Source organism: Leuciscus leuciscus, assembly GCF_965113295.1.
Source record: "Leuciscus leuciscus genome assembly, chromosome: 16".
NCBI lineage: Eukaryota > Metazoa > Chordata > Actinopteri > Cypriniformes > Leuciscidae > Leuciscus > Leuciscus leuciscus.
In genome coordinates this window covers 31,787,653-31,805,953 of record NC_138740.1, presented here as the reverse complement: position 1 = coordinate 31,805,953, position 18,301 = coordinate 31,787,653, and the positions used below count along the sequence as shown (strand labels likewise).

General features: G+C 39.2%; 1 protein-coding gene and 1 long non-coding RNA gene across 2 annotated transcripts in view; both read right to left on the bottom strand.

Annotated features, from left to right (window-relative positions):
* LOC309477373 overlaps positions 1 to 18,301 on the bottom strand; it is a 339,545-nt gene that overhangs the window by 11,040 nt on the left and 310,204 nt on the right. The gene's annotated exons all lie outside the window — the stretch shown is intronic.
* Positions 164 to 17,602, bottom strand: crb2a (crumbs cell polarity complex component 2a). Its single transcript, XM_082140584.1, has 13 exons — positions 16,987 to 17,602; positions 8,215 to 8,874; positions 7,657 to 7,852; positions 7,287 to 7,426; positions 7,016 to 7,186; positions 6,673 to 6,786; positions 5,630 to 6,598; positions 4,718 to 5,298; positions 4,461 to 4,626; positions 3,450 to 4,320; positions 2,992 to 3,108; positions 2,768 to 2,894; positions 164 to 2,634 (listed from the first exon to the last, which is right to left on the bottom strand). Exons 1-13 carry the CDS (start codon positions 17,078 to 17,080, stop codon positions 2,413 to 2,415), a joined length of 4,428 nt encoding a protein of 1,475 aa, XP_081996710.1. The 5' UTR covers positions 17,081 to 17,602; the 3' UTR covers positions 164 to 2,412.

The following is an 18,301-nucleotide window of genomic DNA, read 5'->3' as shown; positions in this document are numbered from 1 at the left end:
TTTATTTATTTTTAATCATTCTCATTCCCAGTGTTCTTGCACATATTATGTATAATATTTTAGGGGTTTTTAACATGTTAATTAAGTGCTGCTAATTATAAGTAAAAGTGATGACATTATAAAAAGTCAAGCACAAATAATCATAGATCCGACCTTTACTCAATTTACACATTTAAACACAAACACCTTTATTAAACAGTTTTTGCACATTTACACATTAAAAAATATATTCCTATGTTGATGTTGCAGTTTGCACTGTACTTTTTAGTTTTAGTAATTCCTAAGCATACATTTGAAGGAAGCCAGATTGATATACAACAGACCAGAAAACACAAATTATAGCCACAATTTACAACATATACATACAACTTGTAAAATTAATGCAACTTGCATTCACTCAGTTTTTACAGCATTTAGGCATCAGCAAGGATTTGTTATTATGTTCATCTCATCTCTCTTCTTTTTTTTTTTAATCTTCATACACAGGCAGAATTTTATTTTACCACTCATGGCGTTCATGTTTGCATGTGTATTCTAGAGGTAAGTGTGTATAAACATCGAGTTTGGTGTTTGTATCTTTAGTAGTCTCACACTGGTATGCGTATAAACCCCCCCCCCCCCCCCCCATAAAAAATGTGAAGTGCGGTGATTGTCAAACAGTAAAATGTTCACAGTTTTTCCCAATAACGGTCTCAATCAGATTATGCTGCATTCACTGTTTTGTTGGAATGACAATAATTACAAGATTACTGCTCAGATTCTACTTAAAGTTATTTGTCTTGTGACAGCTTAATAGCACCATATGCAGCTTTGTCAATGATAGCAAAAACATTTTAATCACTACATTCATTTATTTCTCTTTGCTGTCTCAAATATTTAATAGTAAAAGTGCAGGTTATTGGCTAAAATAAAATTGCATATCAAATATAAACCTAGTGATATTGCCAACTAACTCGCATTAACTGTAGTCTTTTTGGTTTATATGACAGAAATGTGCTCAACAAAGACAAAGTGAATAGTTTTTAGTAATCATAAATGTGTAATTAGAGTAATTCTGACACAATGTGAATGCAACAATGCTTAAGTTATGCCCCAAAGCAAAATATATATAAGGCCCTGTTTACACCTTGTATTAAGCATTTTCGTCAATCTGATCACAAGTGGACGATGCTAAATACAGGTGTAAACGGGGTCTAAAACATTTTGCGCCTGTTTACTTTCGAACACTTCCAGAGGTAGTCGAAAACGCATTCTTGCGGATTGCTTTTCGTAGTGTAAACACTCATGTTACTTATCGAATGTGTTCGAACAACCACAAAAGGATTTAAACTGTCTCGGCTGAAGAAGACTTCAGTTTGGTTTGAAGACGAAAAACGTAGGCTACCAAACACATCGTTCTTTCCTGATTTCTAACACACATTCACAGCGTTCTGTGTGGTCTTGCGGCTCTCAGAGCAAAAAAGAAAGCTGATGCTCTCCATAGTTTTTCCGCCGTCCCCTTTTGCGTTCATTTGTAAATTGCGCAAACTTATTTCGTCCATTAGATCTGAAAGATCTGAAAAAGCCCATATATTTACCCACCCCAAAAAAAGATCAGGACAGAAGTGGTTGAAAGTGAACAAAAGAGATGGATTAAACACCAAGTGTAAACAGGAATGTGTTTCCCTCGTCTATTGTGATCCGATCGACCAAAACACATCTTAATACCGGGTGTAAACAGGGCCTAAAAGGGTAACTTGTTTGTTGTTCCCCTCCCCTGTAAATGCTAATGTATAGCTAATTATTCACATTGGCATGAATATGAAGCCACATTCCTTAGTGTCAATTATCATATCCAGTGTTGCCTACAGCAGAAATAGTAGCTAGTTAACACAACAGTCTTGCTACAGATATCATACCTTGTACATTCAAATGCTGTGGAAAAAAAGATATATTTTCAAAATGGTGCTCTCTCCATCATTAGCACTACTTTCAGCGTTTATCTTTGAAAGGGATTTGTTAAAGATTTTAAATGCTGTGGAAGTGTGGGGAGAATGTAAACTCCTATTTTTGCCTCTTTACTGTATGACACTGTCAAAGTCATTCTGGCATATAATGCCGTGAGGTAAAGAATCACAACTTTCAAGTTCAACTAGACTTGAGAGAGTTGCTGGATAAATTCCAGAGTTGTTGGTCTCGACAAAATCTATGGTGAAAGATCAACCATATTTAATAACTTCTCATTTTAAATGTTCCTCTTTATTTGTATTACAGTAGATCTTTAGGTTGCTTGTTTGATGTAGCACTTGCTTATTATTGTAGCTCCATAATACTACATGGTCTTGGAAAGGTTGAGTTTAGTTTTATGAAGTGACTCCGATAATATTAGAGCCCCCTTGTCTACATCTGTTTTTGTCACCTTGTCTACATTTCTCAAATTAGACGCTCTTCGGGTGGTACTTTCAGCATGCTATCCATCTCCAGGCGTGCACCTGCAACTTCCTGATGGCTTGGGGAATAAGTTCCTTCTGATTGCCGCTTCCTGCGTGCTGTCATCAACATGAAAATGAGACCAATAGCCACCAAGAGGATACAGCCACATACCAATGGAACCGCAATCGCCAGCCATGGTATATGATCTTGCTGAGCCTGCTTCTGCAGAGAGAGATTCAAATTGTTGTTGTTGTTGGCAGGTATAAAAAGTAACAATCAACACTACTGAACTAGGTTGCATTCTTATTTTCGCTCCTAAATTGTATGCTTATTATTATACTCCGTGTTAACTTACATTTGTTTCACAGAACTGGCCACTGAATCCTGCTGGACACAAACATTGAAACCGGTTCAACCGATCCAGGCACGATCCACCGTTTAGACATGGGCTAGATGCACACTCATCCATTTCTCTTTCACATCTGTGGGGGGGAAAAAATGTGAACACTTAGTCATCTATATCAGTATTTGTATATTCAATTTATTTCTATTGGACAAGGATGTAAGTGTTAATTCCACCTGTCTCCTGTGAATCCTGGAAGGCAAGTGCAGTTTGCCCCCCACTGAGTGTCATCACAAATGCCATCATTTTCACATTCAAAATCCAGTTGACATTTAAGAGGAGGGTAGTTATACCTGATGCACAAGAACACAAACAAACAAATGCTCAAACTCCCAACAGATCAAAACAGTCCCAAACAGATAAGGATGCAGCCTCACTGGTTCATTCAAACTTGAGTAACAAGAAATACCTGTATAAAATGGAAAAATGGATAGTGAACTATTTTTCTTTTTTTCCCACTGGCGGTCATTAGTATTTACAATAGCAAGCAGTTTTGCATTTGGTTGTAATGTGAAGGTCACATTATAATCCTGTTCTCTGTTCAACAGAGTGGAAGGGCGTATGTATTGTAAATGGAGTCTAAGTTATGGCTGAGTCAAGTCTAGGCATTAATGTGTGATCAGTAGGAACTCACTGACAACGTGTTCCGCTGTACTTAGGGGGACAGATACAGGTGTAGTCATTTACTCCATCCACACAGGTTCCCCCGTTCTTACACTTCGATCCTTTGCAGTCGTCTATGTTTTCCGAACATGTAGGTCCAGCATATCCTGGGTGACACAAGCAGTCAAACCCATTAAACTTGTCCTTGCATTTGCCATGGAGACAGGGTCCTGAGACACACTCGTCTGTTTCTTTCTCGCAGGTGATCCCTTCCCAGCCGGGTGAGCACTGGCAGCCAAAAGAATTGAAGAGATCCACACATGTACCACCACGCCTGCAGGGATGAGAGTGGCACACTGGAGTTCCGAAGCACCCTATGTGCACACGCTCATCTTGTCTCCGCCAAAACCGAGATGTTTGGGGTGGTTTGGCATTGTCTACAAATGGAAGATACACCTCACCTACTCTGACAGCACCTAGACATCCTGTGTACGTCTCTGCCAGTGCAACCTCACTTGACAAGTCTTTAAGAAAACTTAAACTACCAGCAAGCACTGGGGCACTGCTACCATCAATGATGCCATCCACCAAAACCAACCACTGTGATGCATCATGCTCTGGGTTGGCCATGGCAACCATCAGGCGATGCCAGGTTCCATCTGCAATGTGTGTCTGTCCAGAGAATTTTACTGGTTCCACACTGTTCTCTGTATGAAGCTCCACATAAATGGCTGAATCCAACAGACCAACCAGCAGAAGTTCCACTCCTCTCCATGCACGAAGTAGCACACCATTTTCCTGTCTTGTACGGAGCTCCATGGTAACATTGGTCACTGGGTCAACTACAGATCCCTTAGCACTGTAGTGTAAGGGTGTGTTGTCAAATGTTGCATTAGCAATGCCTGGTAAGAAAAAAACATTATTTTTTTACATATTTATATTTACTACTTGATTATAAACATTTATACATTAATTATATTTGAATTATATCAAGCAAACAAGAAAATGAAAAATATCAGCTAGGTGTTCAAGATAAGCATACACTCAAAACCATCCGACAGATCCACGCAGCGTCCACCATTTACGCACGGGTCGCTGACACACCAAACTCTGGTTTCACATGTCTTTCCAGTGAAATCCCGTGGACAGGAACAAGTAAAGTCATTCCATGTGACTGTACACTCTCCACCATTCAAGCAAGGCTCCACCTGCAAACCAATTGCACAACGACAGCTCTTTCCAACAGTAATTATCATTGCAGGTCTGATGAAATGAAAACAAAAATGTATGTCTACATACCTTGCATGTGTCATCACTAATGCATCCAGGTAGCACATTTTCTGCATCACTGGAGAAATATATAGTCTCACTGAGGGTACTATTCCAGGGTTCCACTGCCAGATGCACATCGTCTAGTCTCAGGTCCTGCAGGCATCCCTTAAATTGTCCACCCCAATCCGTTGCACCCTCTTCACCTGGAACTCCACCAACATACACCAGGTCTCCCTTCAGAACTTCCATGTCAGGCAGTAAGCCAAGCCTATAGCGCAATCCTCCATGGCTAAAGAATACCAAACCCTCCTGTATGTCCAACTGAAGCAGTGGCTTCTCTCCATTACAGACAAACACTGGTGATGATAGGGTGGGTGACTCCGCTACAGAGGTCACCTGTACTCGTCCCATTTCCAGGTACATAGTAAAATAAGGATAATCTTCCTCTGTCTCCTGAAGGCCTGCCCTTCGTAGCTGAAATAATAATCCACTTGATTTAAGTGATCGTAGGAAGAATGAGACACTAAAGTTCCTGCCAATATCAGACAGCAGTACAAATGGAAGAAAGCTTGTAGAGTGCTCATGGCCAAATGTCCAAGAGGAAAAATCTGGAAAATAAAGAGAAATAGAGACAAAAATCAAGTATGATAATGTGCCAATGTTTTATTATTGTATAAGTTTGGTTTCCTCTACACCAAAACTATGCAATTGCAGTCCTGGAGGGCCACTGTCCTGCAGAGTTTCAGTCCCATCAGAATCAAACACACTTGCCTGTATTTTCTAAGTAATCATCTTGATTAGTTTGTTCAGGTGTGTTTGTATAGGGTTAGAGCTAAACCTGGCAGAACAATTACCCTTCAGCACCAGAGCTGAATATCCCAGCTCTACACATTACTACAAGATCAATGTTTGAGTGTATGAGGATATGCTTATGCACACCTTGGCTGCAGTCATGTCCATAGTGTGGTCTATAACAGTCACAGCGGTAGCTCGTCCAGAGGTCAACACAGTGCCCTTGTTGAGAGCAAGGATGTGGGTCCACCTGGCACCATTCCGTCTTTATACAGCCTAACTCTACACTTTCCTCCTTGTCATCCAGATCATGGGGCAGGACAGGATGGCCATCAATCTGTAGGTCCTCCATACAGCCCAAAAAGCCATGGCCACTCAATGTAAGGTACATGTACTCCTCTGGTACTCCACCCACATATACCTTTGTGAGCGTGTCGTAGTGAAAAAACGTTTCATGATCATCTGGTTGCTTGTCTTCAGCTCTGCATACTTGATTGTCACAGCCTGGACCTTTGACCTGAAGCACAAGTCTGGTATCCTTTTCATCAATGGTGACCATTGCCTCATGCCAACCTCCGTCACTTACAAGCCCTGATAATTGTGCCTCCAGTGACTCTCCCTCCTTAGATATTGCCTTAGCAAGCAGCTCACCCCCAACAATCTCTAAGGATAAGAAGAGCTCATCATTGCCACGAAAGAACAGCAGCATATCCGGCAGAGTGGTTCGGAAGCGCAGACGAACCCCCAGAGGGTGCTCGTGTTCTGTGTCTCTCCTTCTGCGCTCGAGTGGTGGAACCTCAATCAGAAAGAACCTCGGTGAGGAGAAGGAAAATGTGGTTGGTGTAGAACATATGTCATCATAGAAACCAGGAGGACAAAGGCAAGTATGTCCATGTGTGTCTTCATCTAACCACGGCAAGCAGGTGGCGCCATTTTGGCAGTCATGCTCAATGCAACCAAGCAGCTGCACAGTGCATTGGGGACCCCCCCATGGCAGGTGACCTTCCTCAGCTTCTGCACATTGGCACTTGTATTCAGCTACTCCATCTTCACATACACCTCCATTCAGGCAGGGGGCACTCTCACACTCATCTATATTAACCTCACACTCCACGCCTGAGAAAGACAGACCAAAATGAACAATACAGACAAATACACATGCAAACAGTTTCCCATATGCAAACACTAACCTGCAAACCCCTCCGGGCATAGACACGTGTATCCGTTAACCAAATCCTTACAGCTTCCTCCATTGTGACAGGGCTCAGATACACACTCGTTTATGTTCACTGAACAGTTCTCTCCTGGGGAAATAAACAAATAAAACAAATAAACAGCATGACAAAACTCTGTTCAGGTAAAACATTGTGTCATTGCTTGAGTAACCTTCACCACCCATTCAATCACATATTGAGTCACAAAGTAGTTAGGCTCAACTCTGGAACAAGTTCTTAAAATGAAAGCGGTTGCAATGTCTGTGTATTGTTTTACTGTACTGTTTTACATTTACATCTGTTTTTATGTTTCCGGTACCTGTGTATCCTGGTTGGCACTGACAGACGTAACCCACGGCTGTGGCGTAGGTGAACTCCCAGTCCGTTTCCCAGAGTTCTGGATTTGACTTCTCAAAACATTCACCATCGTTCTCACAAGGAGTATCAGCACATTCATCAATATCCACCTCACAGTTATCTCCTTCAAAACCTATACACACATTAACATTGTTTCAGTTTGTTGCAGAGTTAGGGTTAGGGATATAAAGACTTGAAAGACTTGAGTGTGGTTTTGGATAAAGGAGAGCTACCTGGCCAACAGGTACAGTTGTAGTGGTTAATGCCTTCTAGACAAGTAGCTCCATGTTGGCAAGGATGAGATGCACACTCCGGAATATCCTCCTCACAGTGGTCCCCCATAAAACCAGTGCCTTCACATTCACACTCATAACTGCATACAAACACACCAAATCAGACTATTTTAACTTTCAGCATAAAATCTGCTCTGCATTATTGCTTTTTCTGGCCAATAACCAACCACTTAGATAGGAAGAGACTGTCTGACTAACATGTAACATTTGTTTTACTCACAGTGAGTAAGTGAAAAAATAATGGGCAGTGCATGGACATGCCATCTGCATGACTCTTTCAGGCATTCCCACAATTCCAGAGTTCCGTTACCTATCAATAAGGTCGTGGCAGAATCCTCCATTCTGACATGGATCACTCTCACATTCATCGATATTGGTTTCACAGTCGGAACCTTCAAACCCCTGCACACAGTCACAGGTGTACAACCCCACTAGGTCATGACAGGTGGCTCCGTTCTGACATGGATTTGATTCGCATTCATCAATCTCCATCTCACAGTTCACTCCTACAGAGATACAAAACACAATACATGACTTAAAAAAAATCAGATGCCCTATAAAGAACAGCTTGCGACTTGGCAAGTACCAGTTATTAATTGCTGTCAACATCCATGTAGACCAGGAGTGCCCAGTCCTACTTCTGGAGGGCCATAGTCCTGCAGAGTTTAGTTCCAACCAAAACAAATCTGAATCAGCCATTAAGGGTTTACCTGAAACTAGTGTGTTGGAACTAATTTTTGCAGGACCTTTGCCTGTCAGCATTAGGATCGGGCACCCCTGCTTTAGACTATTAGCATACAGTTACAAAATGTGGAAACTTAAAGTTTCAAACAAGTTAATAATATGTTCACCCACACCCACAGATTACCTGTATATCCCAGCAGGCATTCACACAGATACCGGTCTTTCCCATTAATACATGTTCCATTGTTCCTACAAGGTCTCGATGCACACTCATTAATGTCAATCTCACAGTTGTGTCCTTGGTATCCAGGTACACAGAAGCAGTGATACATGTTGGCCCCATCCAGACAGATTGCACCGTTCTGACAGGGATGTGAATCACACTCATCCAGGTCCTCTTCGCAGGTCTCACCACGAAAACCGTCTGAACAAGTGCATTCAAATCCATCCACTATACGTCTACAGGTGCCATTGTTGAGGCAGGGTTCATCAACACAGTCTGTGATGTGACGACTGCAGTCCTCTCCTCCAAAACCAGGTGGGCACAAGCATTTGAAGCCATTCAGCTCATCCACACACTCAGAGAGGGCACCGACACACGGCCCACTTTCACACTCATTGATGTCCTCTGGGCAGGTGTAGTGCTCTGTGCCAGGTTCACTGACACACCCTTCACATTCGGCAAACACACAACCGTCGTACAGCTCCGCACAGTCCCTCCCCATGTACCGTACTCCTTCTCGTGAACACAAACACACATAATCATCCATTGTATCTACGCATGTCGCCCCATTCTGACACGGAGAAGATGCACACAAATCAGATGACCCGGAACAGAATATACCTAGAGAAAGAAAGACATGATTTAATATGGTACCTCTAACTGATGCATATCACCAACGGGAAACCCGATGTAAATTCCAAGTAAAAATGATGTCAGTTTTTTTACCACTGATCATACTTGGGGTTTGGGGCTTGGTGACCTACACAATTTTTTCCAATAGACATGGAATAAAAGAGACATGACTGGAGAGATGTCCTGAAACTTTTTAAGCAATCAGATTTGTGATAGATGTCTATATGTCTTGTCAATAAAATTGGGAAATAAATCCCATAGACCTTGAATAACAAACATATGACATCTAGGGCCCATAATGTCATAGAAAGTTGGAGGTGGGGTCATTTGATTAGGCTGGTAAGCAACCATCTAGCAACTACTAAGCAAACTGCAAAAAAAACAAAACAAACAAAAACAAACAAACATACAGAACACCTTAGCAACCACATAGCATAATTCTAACATAGTGATGATTAATTTTGCATGTGCATTTTCTTCAGAAAACTTGAAAGATTCTGTTGAAAAATGAAAAACAGACATATACCATTCAAGACAAAGGTAATACTGACATCAGTTAATAACAGGCTGTTGATCACAAACCTTAATCCTTGGTAAGGCCGACTGAGCCCGAGGAACAAAGTGAAATAATCTCTTAAAAATCAGCATTGCAAATACCAAGCCCATCTGTGAGGTTGATCATTTGTGAGGTTCAGAATAATTTTTTTTTTTTTTTCTTTAACTTGAGAGATCCCCTGTAATTTGTGACCTAGTGTGTATTGTAAATTGCATATGCATATGAGTTTGTATTTTTTAGATCAGAATGTGGTGCGAAGCATTCATGGGGATTTTCTCGTGCAAATCAACCAATCGCATGAAAGCTCTTTGCGTCATACCAAATTCCTGTTATCTGCATGACCTCGACCCTCAACCCCCACTGCGCATTCAATTCAGATCCATTAGTGTGGCCCACCCATCCTTAACCCTTGTGGGGCCCCTCGTCCCCCTAAACACTCCCCCAACTTCTCTCAACCACTTTGCTGCCCTGGCCCCCTCAGTGTCGCTTTGATCAGACCTTCATCCCAAATATTCATTCAGGCGGAAGATATTAATGAATGGGCAAAAGGAATGAGGTGTTGTGCGTGTGTGTCTGTGTGCACATGTTGAGCATTATGTGTGTAGCAAGGCAGCGTAGCAGAAATGGGGCAGCATTTTGTGAAAATAAGGTGAAGCGTGAAGGGACTATATAGTTCAGAAAGTGTGTATGTGTGTGTCAACTTTTGATATGTTTGTGGGAATCAAATGTCCCCACAAGGGTACAACTTGATTCTTAAACCTTTTTAAGGTCACATTAAAGGGTTAGTTCACCCAAAATTAAAATGATCCCATTAATTACTCACCCTCAATCCATTCTAAGTGTTTATGACTTTCTTCTTTCAGCCAAACACAGCGATATAAAAAAAATATCCTGGCTCTTCCACACTTTATAATGGGAGCGAATAGAGCCTGAGTTTTTGAAGCTCCAAAAAGCGCATCCATCCATCATAAAAGTAATCCATACGGCACCAGGGGGTAATAAAAGGCCTTCTGAAGTGAAATGATGCATTTTTGTAAGTTTGCATCGATTATCTTATTTTCCTATTATTGTAAAGCTACTTTGAAACAATCGGTATTGTTTAAAGCAGTAAATTAATAAACATGACTTAACTTGTCTCGATTTGTGGAGCAACAGTGTTCAGATCATAATCGCAGTGACAAGTAGCCTAGGTTCCCAAAGTCTGACACTTCAAGTGAAAATGCTTCTATTTTTCTAATGTAATACTTTCTTTTTTACATGATAAATTACATAGCAAATTGTACTATATCAGCACAACAATTTTAGTGTAAGACATCATTATGTTCCTTTACACTAAATTGTTCAAAATCAATTTTGTTTCTTTCCAGATATAAATTTGATTTGGATTGGATTGGATTGGATTTCCGGATTGTCAGTTCCAGACTTTTGGACCCACTGCAATGTATTTGCCCAGACACTTTAATCAACATGGAAGTGTTACTTTTAGAACAGAAACATCTTATCAGTCTCAGAACACACAGACTGTTCTTACACAACACAACTGAGAGCTTACACACTGATCTTAGTGTGATCACGCTCACATTTATCTTGCGGCTTACACAACGATCTTAAAGCAAACAAAACGAACAAGTGGATATTTTTAGGAATAATCGCCATGCACACATTATGTTCCCAAAAAACTATTTTAAGAACACTTTGATTTTAGCATGTTTCACTGTGTAGGATGCAGATCCGTCTGACACCCACACATAAGCACTCATTCCCTACCCCCGGCCCAGGAAAACGAGCTCCACTCAGACTGACCCAGAAAGTGTTCAGTTTCCATAGTTACTAGCTAATTTGGCCCTGAGACGAAGAGATTCTGACCTCTGTGACCTCAGATCCACCTCCCCTCTCGTCTCCTCTCCTTTTATTTTCCATCTTTCTCACCATCTTAGATCTCTTTAAAGCTAATGTCATTTCCTGTCAGTATAGTGTGATAAGTAAAGAAGATTTCCCAGCTCACGCTGCCATGAAGGGTCACTAAGCCAGATGGAGCATAATGATGCCCGTCAGAAGCGTCCAGTCCACTGACGGCAGACATACATGAAGTGCCTCTTCTAGTTTTCTTTTTTTACTTACTCCTTCCTGTCACAGAAGGACACTGATTATCTGCTTTCTGTTTAGCCCTCTGCTAACCTGTGTTGTACTGTTTACAGGAAATTAAAGTGGATTAAACGGTCTGTACCTCATTTAGCTTATGTACTCTCACAAAAAACACGTGTGCTTGAACACTCACTGACTGAACCTTTAATTCACAATATCTGTGTTGTCTGCTCACATGTTAGACCTTAAATTTCATCATAATTTCAGATGAAATATTTGTACTTTCTGTCGAGAAAGTTCGAGTAGGCCAAAGTCTTCACATACTGAGCTGAACGTAATCCTCTCAGAGTGGTGTGTGTAAAACAGGACAGCTTTAGGTTAGTCTACACTGCTAAGCCAGACAGCTTCTGTAACCTTAGAATCCAGTTCTCTGCCACCTTGTGCCAGCAAGAGATTCCAGAGAGTGATTATTTTTCATTAGCATTACCATCTGTCCGATTTAAATAGTGCTGGTTATTTTAGACACCTTTTTGTTCAAAAGCAACAAGGGGTTGCCCATATTTTAATGGCCTATCTATCGATCTAGTCTATCTATCTACTTTCATTCAGCAAGGATGAATTCAATTGATCAAAACTGACAGTAAAGACATTTTGTAATGTTACAAATAATATATATTTCAAATAAATGCTGTTCTTTTGAACGTTCTATTCATAAAATAATAAAATAATGAATCAAAGTATCCACAAAAGTGATAAGCAGCTAAAATTGTTGATAATATATTGACATTGATAATAATAAGAAATGTTTCTTGAGCAGCAAATTAGCATATCGGAATGATTTCTGAAGGATCATGTGACCCTGAAGACTGAAAACTGGAGTAATGATGCTGAAAATTCAGCTTTGCATCACAGGAATGAATTACATTTTAAAACATTTAAATAGAAAACCGTTATTTTAATTTCTAATAATGTTTCAGAATATTACTGTATTTTTTATCAATTATGCAGCCTTTACCCACTACACTACTGCAACAATATCTGTCTGCTACAAATGTGAGCTTGTCACCTTTTGATCTGGTCATGTTCCATTCATATTCATACAGTATTTGTATTCTCTTAAATGTGATCTCGCTGGAATGTGGACAGCACCCAGATGTGACGCGTTTAGGTTCGAGGTGGAGACAGGCTGTAGTGGTTCTGATTATACAGACTTTAACATTGAGGTTTCACAGAGATCTGAGAGTCTTTGGCATCCTACGGCAGACGGAGACATTCTCCTGACATCTGTCTTGAGCACTACGGCTTACTTGTGTTTAAGGTTATCTGTGTGAGGCCGCTGGAAGAATGTTAGCCATGCATGTTCTCAGAGTTAAACTGCAAACACTGATACTGACTGTCAATCAAGGAGAACTCCTCCCCTTTTGTTTACATCACTGTCAATCATCCCTGTTTGTCTTACTTCCTGCTGTGAGGGGGCGTGATTGGTTAGTTTTACAATTTTAGGGGTTACAGATTGTTTTAGAGGGGTCAGGTGGGGAAACGGCATCTGTATGTGTGTGTAACACCAGTGTTATTCTAGTATAATTAAGATACTATTGTAGTTTTTATTACTATTTTGAATTAGTTTTTATTTGTATATTTGAAATTTAGGTCAAGTTTTAGTTATTTTGTTGTGTGTTTTTGTCATACATACAGTATATACAGTATATGTTTATTTAATTTAATTATTTGTTCATTTCTTTTATTTTTTTTAAATGGTTGTAGTTTTAGTTTCAGTTAACCCTGTAACACACTGTATGGATCTTGGAGGTAAGAGATCAACTGTCTATACAATGGCTGTGAAATTTGTCAGGGTTAGTGGCCCAGTCAGATGGGGAGATCATCTGATTGAGATAACACTCTCTTAATATGCATCTGTCCAGAGATATGAGTGGGAACGGATGGGTTACAGAGAGAATGACAGTAAGAGGGCAGCTGGGACGTGTGTGTGATGTGTGACAGGACTTTGTGATAACCTGTGGTCTGGTTATTTTCACAGGCGCTGGAGAGGTGTGTGCAAGTTTATTTGTACTCATTCATGCTTGATTCTCTCATGTGAACCTAAAATGAAGAATTCTAACATTAAGAATCAATCTTTTCAGACTAAATATATAGTTTTGATTCATTGTGATTATTAGAGTATTAATAGTTGTTCTTAGCATCAATATGAACTCAGACTTAGCACGTCTGTCATTAGCTCTAGTCTCAGATGCTAATTGGCTAATTAGCTTTATTCCACCCTGCATCTAAACCTAGACACAACGTTTTAACCTTTAAGACTTTATAGGTGATGCTTTTGAGTGTTACGCCTCATGAGCATCAACACAAGGCTTTTGGCATTAGTTCTGAGGGATATTAGCTTATTATGTCAAGTAAATCAAAAAGCAAAACATAATATTAGAATTTAAAAGATTTCAGTTTTATCAACCATATTTGTGGCATATTTATATGTTATAGCAGACACTGCTTAAGTAAACCTGGTCAGCGTCTGGAGTGTTTAAATGCAGAAATGTGAAGCTTGATTTTTTGTAAGAGCACACAAGTGAATTATTTTGTAAAAACTTTTTATTAAGCAGCTATTATTTGCAAGTAAATTGTCTAAATTGTCCTTTTTTTATGTTAGATACGATTAATCGTGATTAATTGATTTATTTACAGTATATATATACCCAAAGCATTAATTTAACCCTCTAAATATACAATACACTGAAAAAAAATATTCGTTGAATTTTATAAAAAATGTTATCGTTGCACACAATTGATTTTAGCTACATTTAAACAAATGCATTAAGTTGAACTAAAATTGATTAAGTTCAACTTAATGCATTTGTTTAAATGTAGCTAAAATCAATTGTGTGACACGATACAATTTTTTATTAAATTCAACGAATCATTTGGTTTGAGCATTAATCCACACAAAAGCATGTCAATGTTTGCATCAACACCTATAATATACTAGATCTTGACCAAAAATGTATGCACCTTTTTATGGAAATAACATCACAACATTTATTTCCATCAAGAGGTGTATCTATGTTTGGTCAAGATATTGTATTGACAATGCAAGAGTCCAGCACTCTGTAAAGTCTCCTCCACCACATCCCAAAGACTTTCACTGAATTTAAGGTCTGGATTCAGAGGTGCCAATTCATGTGTGGAAATGGTTCTTCATGCTCCCTCTCAACCATCCTTTCACAATTTGAGCCTGATACTGTCATCCTGGAATATGGCCAAGATGTGTCTTCCTACATGGGTGTTTAAGAAATGAAAAGCTACACACTCCATCAACTAGGGTTAGAAGAACTGTTGCCCAACATATAACATGCTAGAAACATAATAATCACAGCAATAATGATCCAATCATAGACTCTTACGTATTTGCCTTTTTAAATCCAAACAGCAACTTGTTTTTTTTGTGTTTTTTTTGTTTTTTTTTGCAGTGTATATTACACTCTATTACCCAAAGCATTCATTGAACCTTCTATATAGGTGATATTTTTGAGCACTGATCAACAGAAATACGTTATTTGTTAATGGTAGCATCAACGCAAGCTCCTCTAGCTATAGGCTCACTTTTATTAGCAGAATCTTGACTGTGAGAATGCAGTGGACTTTGTCATGTGAATTTATTCTTCCCTGTCAGTGTTCTTGTTAGGATTAGGGTTGGGGGCAGGGTCCATTGTAAACATTTTCATTGAAAAAGTCATGTGAATTCCAGGATCTCCCTTGTTTCCCTAAGCGCTTGATGTTACATTTGCATGCGTGATTTGACATGAACTATCAGCTCAGTCAGGACATTAGACCAGTTTCACTGTTCATCTCGCTGAATTTCCCCATTGACTCCCATTAGTCTATGCAAATACACCACAGATGCAGTGTTGTAATTGTATACAACACTTAACACGTAAACAGCAGGATCTGTGAGTCAGAACAATGAGTTTTGACTAAGCAAAGTGTATTTAATGTAAGTGCCAACCTTGCATTTCAATTTTATATAACACTTAGAACCAAAACTAACATTGACCAGAGCAATAAGTTATTACAGGCATTGCTATTACTGTAAAATTGCAAAAAATGTAAAAAACTTTAAAAAAATTATGCATAATTACATGCAACTAACCCTAAACCAAACCCTAATCCTAACCCTGCAGTAAATACATAGCCTATAGTTTATTACTCAGTACTAAAATGTATACTTGCTTTTATATAGGCTACAACCATTAATACTTTAGACTCAAAACTTTAGATTTGTTATTATCCTGGATATGATCATCATAGAGTTAAATACTCAGAGACAGCTTGACCGTGCAGTCAGATGAAAGAGCATTAAGCCTACAGGACGCAAAAGTAAACAGAGCTTGTTAAAAGTGCTTAACGCAGATTCCACCCGCACACAACGTCCAAATGACTCAGCCCTGGTGTCATGGCAACGGGAAACAATGGAACCCACCCCCCAAGTTTTTCTGCTTCAGACAGAGGCCTGAGAGCGGGGCAGAATCAGACTGGATGGATGGAGGGAGGGAAAATAGATGGGTAACCTCCCCCATACACCCGTCTACCATGCACCAATCATATCCACCCCAGACAGAAGGAGGGAGGCGAGTAACACTCCAGTGCACATCTTTGGGAGTCCCAGATAACAGAAAATGACCACAACACTAATGTGAGAAACAGTGGCAGGAATTCTGTGTCAGTATAAAACAGAAGAAAAGAAAAAATGCTGAGTTGTTTCAAACCCAACCGTTGGGTTTCAAAATAAAATGAAAAACCAACAGGTTGAAACAACCCAGCATTTTTTTTTAGAGTGTAGAAGATATGATATCTAATAAATAACAAAATGAACACCAAGGGCTTACCATGCAGTTTTTTTTTTTAAATCACCATGATGCTAGATTTTTGTTGGTGGTTGCTAGGGTGTTCTGAGTGGCTGCTTACAGGTACAAGTCCCCCCCCTCCTCATGCTTTTGTCTCCTAATATCATTACAAAACACTTATTACTAATACATTTGTTTTTATTTTTTATAGTGTGGATAAAAGTACATTTACTTGCTTTCATCTGCCTTTGTAAAAAGTAAACTTTCCCCAAAAAATCAAAGTACCAGTAGAGCCACATCCAACCTGTTGCTTTTGACTCTAGCAGAGATATATATGATTAAACTTGGTCTTTCTTAGAATAAAACACACTTAAGTGAGCAAATATTAGCAAAACATCACATTCTATTTCTATCCCTGATTATATGAAAGCTATTCTCAACAGCTTTTAATGATCAGTGTCCCATTTTTTTGCCTCTTGTAAGAAGTTCCTTCTTTCATTGTTCAGGCTTTCCAAGTAAAAGTTATCTTATGTTCTATAAATAAATGAAAATTAATACTATATCTTGTTTTCTAGGCATTGAGACAGAAGGAGAGAGAGAACTTACCCCATTTGAACATCATCATGGTCAGTAAAAATGTCCCGGGGCATTTCAGAAGCACTTTCCTGATATCCATGGTGACGTGAGACAATCCAAACATACCAAACTAGCTTAATGTCTCTTTGAGTCCTTCATAGTGGAGCAACCTTCAAATTAAACCGTCTTCGGGAACATCAAACGTCGGAGTTCCCGCATGATCCTGAAGCTGGAAGTCTGCTCTGTTGAAATTCTCTTTGGTCTCTTAATTCCTATAAGCGTCAGGGTGTGTCGTTGATATAAAGTTCCTCTGTCCAGCATCAGAACGGTCAGGCTGAGAGCAGTGCCACATTGTACGTGTAGTAATGAGACTAACTCTCTCACCCAATCCCACTGCGGCTTACCACACTAATCACACTGAGAGGGGAGGGGCTGGAAAACCTGAAGTGGACTTCAGCACCAGGACTCCTCTGTGTGTGATGGCTTTGCTTAGCTACACTTTGGGAACAGAATGGAACTAATTCAGACAAAACAGGACACAAGGACATTCAGGGATGTCCTCAAGGATAAACATGATTCATAAAACTAAAAATGTTTTAATAACAATGATAACAGTAGCACTTTATTTTACAGTCCTGTTCCGTTACAATAACTGGGTTATAACTAGATAATAACCCTGAACCTACCCTAAAACCTAACCTTAACCCATATAGTTATCTTATATTACCAGTACTTTCATGTGTAACTACACTGTAAGTACACATACTGTAAAATAAAGTGTAACCATGATAAGAGCTTAAAGGGATAGTTCACCCATAGTTCACCTCTTCTGATGAACACAAAATAAGATATTTTGAAGAATGTCAGTAACCAAACAGTTGATGTGCCCCATTTTTTCTCTCCACACTATGGAAGTCAATGGGGTCCATCAACCATCAACAATGGTTACCCATATTCTTCGAAATATCTTATTTTGTGTTTAGGAGAAGACAGAAACTCATACAGGTTTGGAACATCTTGTGGGTGAGTAAATGATGACACAAAGTCATTTAAGAAAATGTGTGTATTTGTGGGCAAGTCATTTTGTGTGTGTGCATGTGTGTGTGATGAAACATAAAACCAACAAAATAAAATGTTTCTATTCTGTGTTGTTTCTTATTTATTGTAAAAAGTAAGTTTACTATGATTTATGAATGTCTTTTATTAGTTAAATGTTCTACACTTTTCCAGGTGGACAGCAGACGGCTCAGGTCAGTGTTATTTTATATATATATATATATATATATATATATATATATATATATATATATATATATATATATATATATATATTATTTTAGTATTA

Bases quoted from the DNA above. Each gene is read 5' to 3' on its own strand.
- crb2a (XM_082140584.1), bottom strand. From the start codon at position 17,080: ATGTTTGGATTGTCTCACGTCACCATGGATATCAGGAAAGTGCTTCTG. The intron at 2,895-2,991 runs GTGGAATTAACA...TCCCCCCCACAG, and splicing joins CCAGGATTCACAGGAGACAG to ATGTGAAAGAGAAATGGATG. The intron at 2,635-2,767 runs GTAAGTTAACAC...CTCTCTCTGCAG, and splicing joins GCCAGTTCTGTGAAACAAAT to AAGCAGGCTCAGCAAGATCA.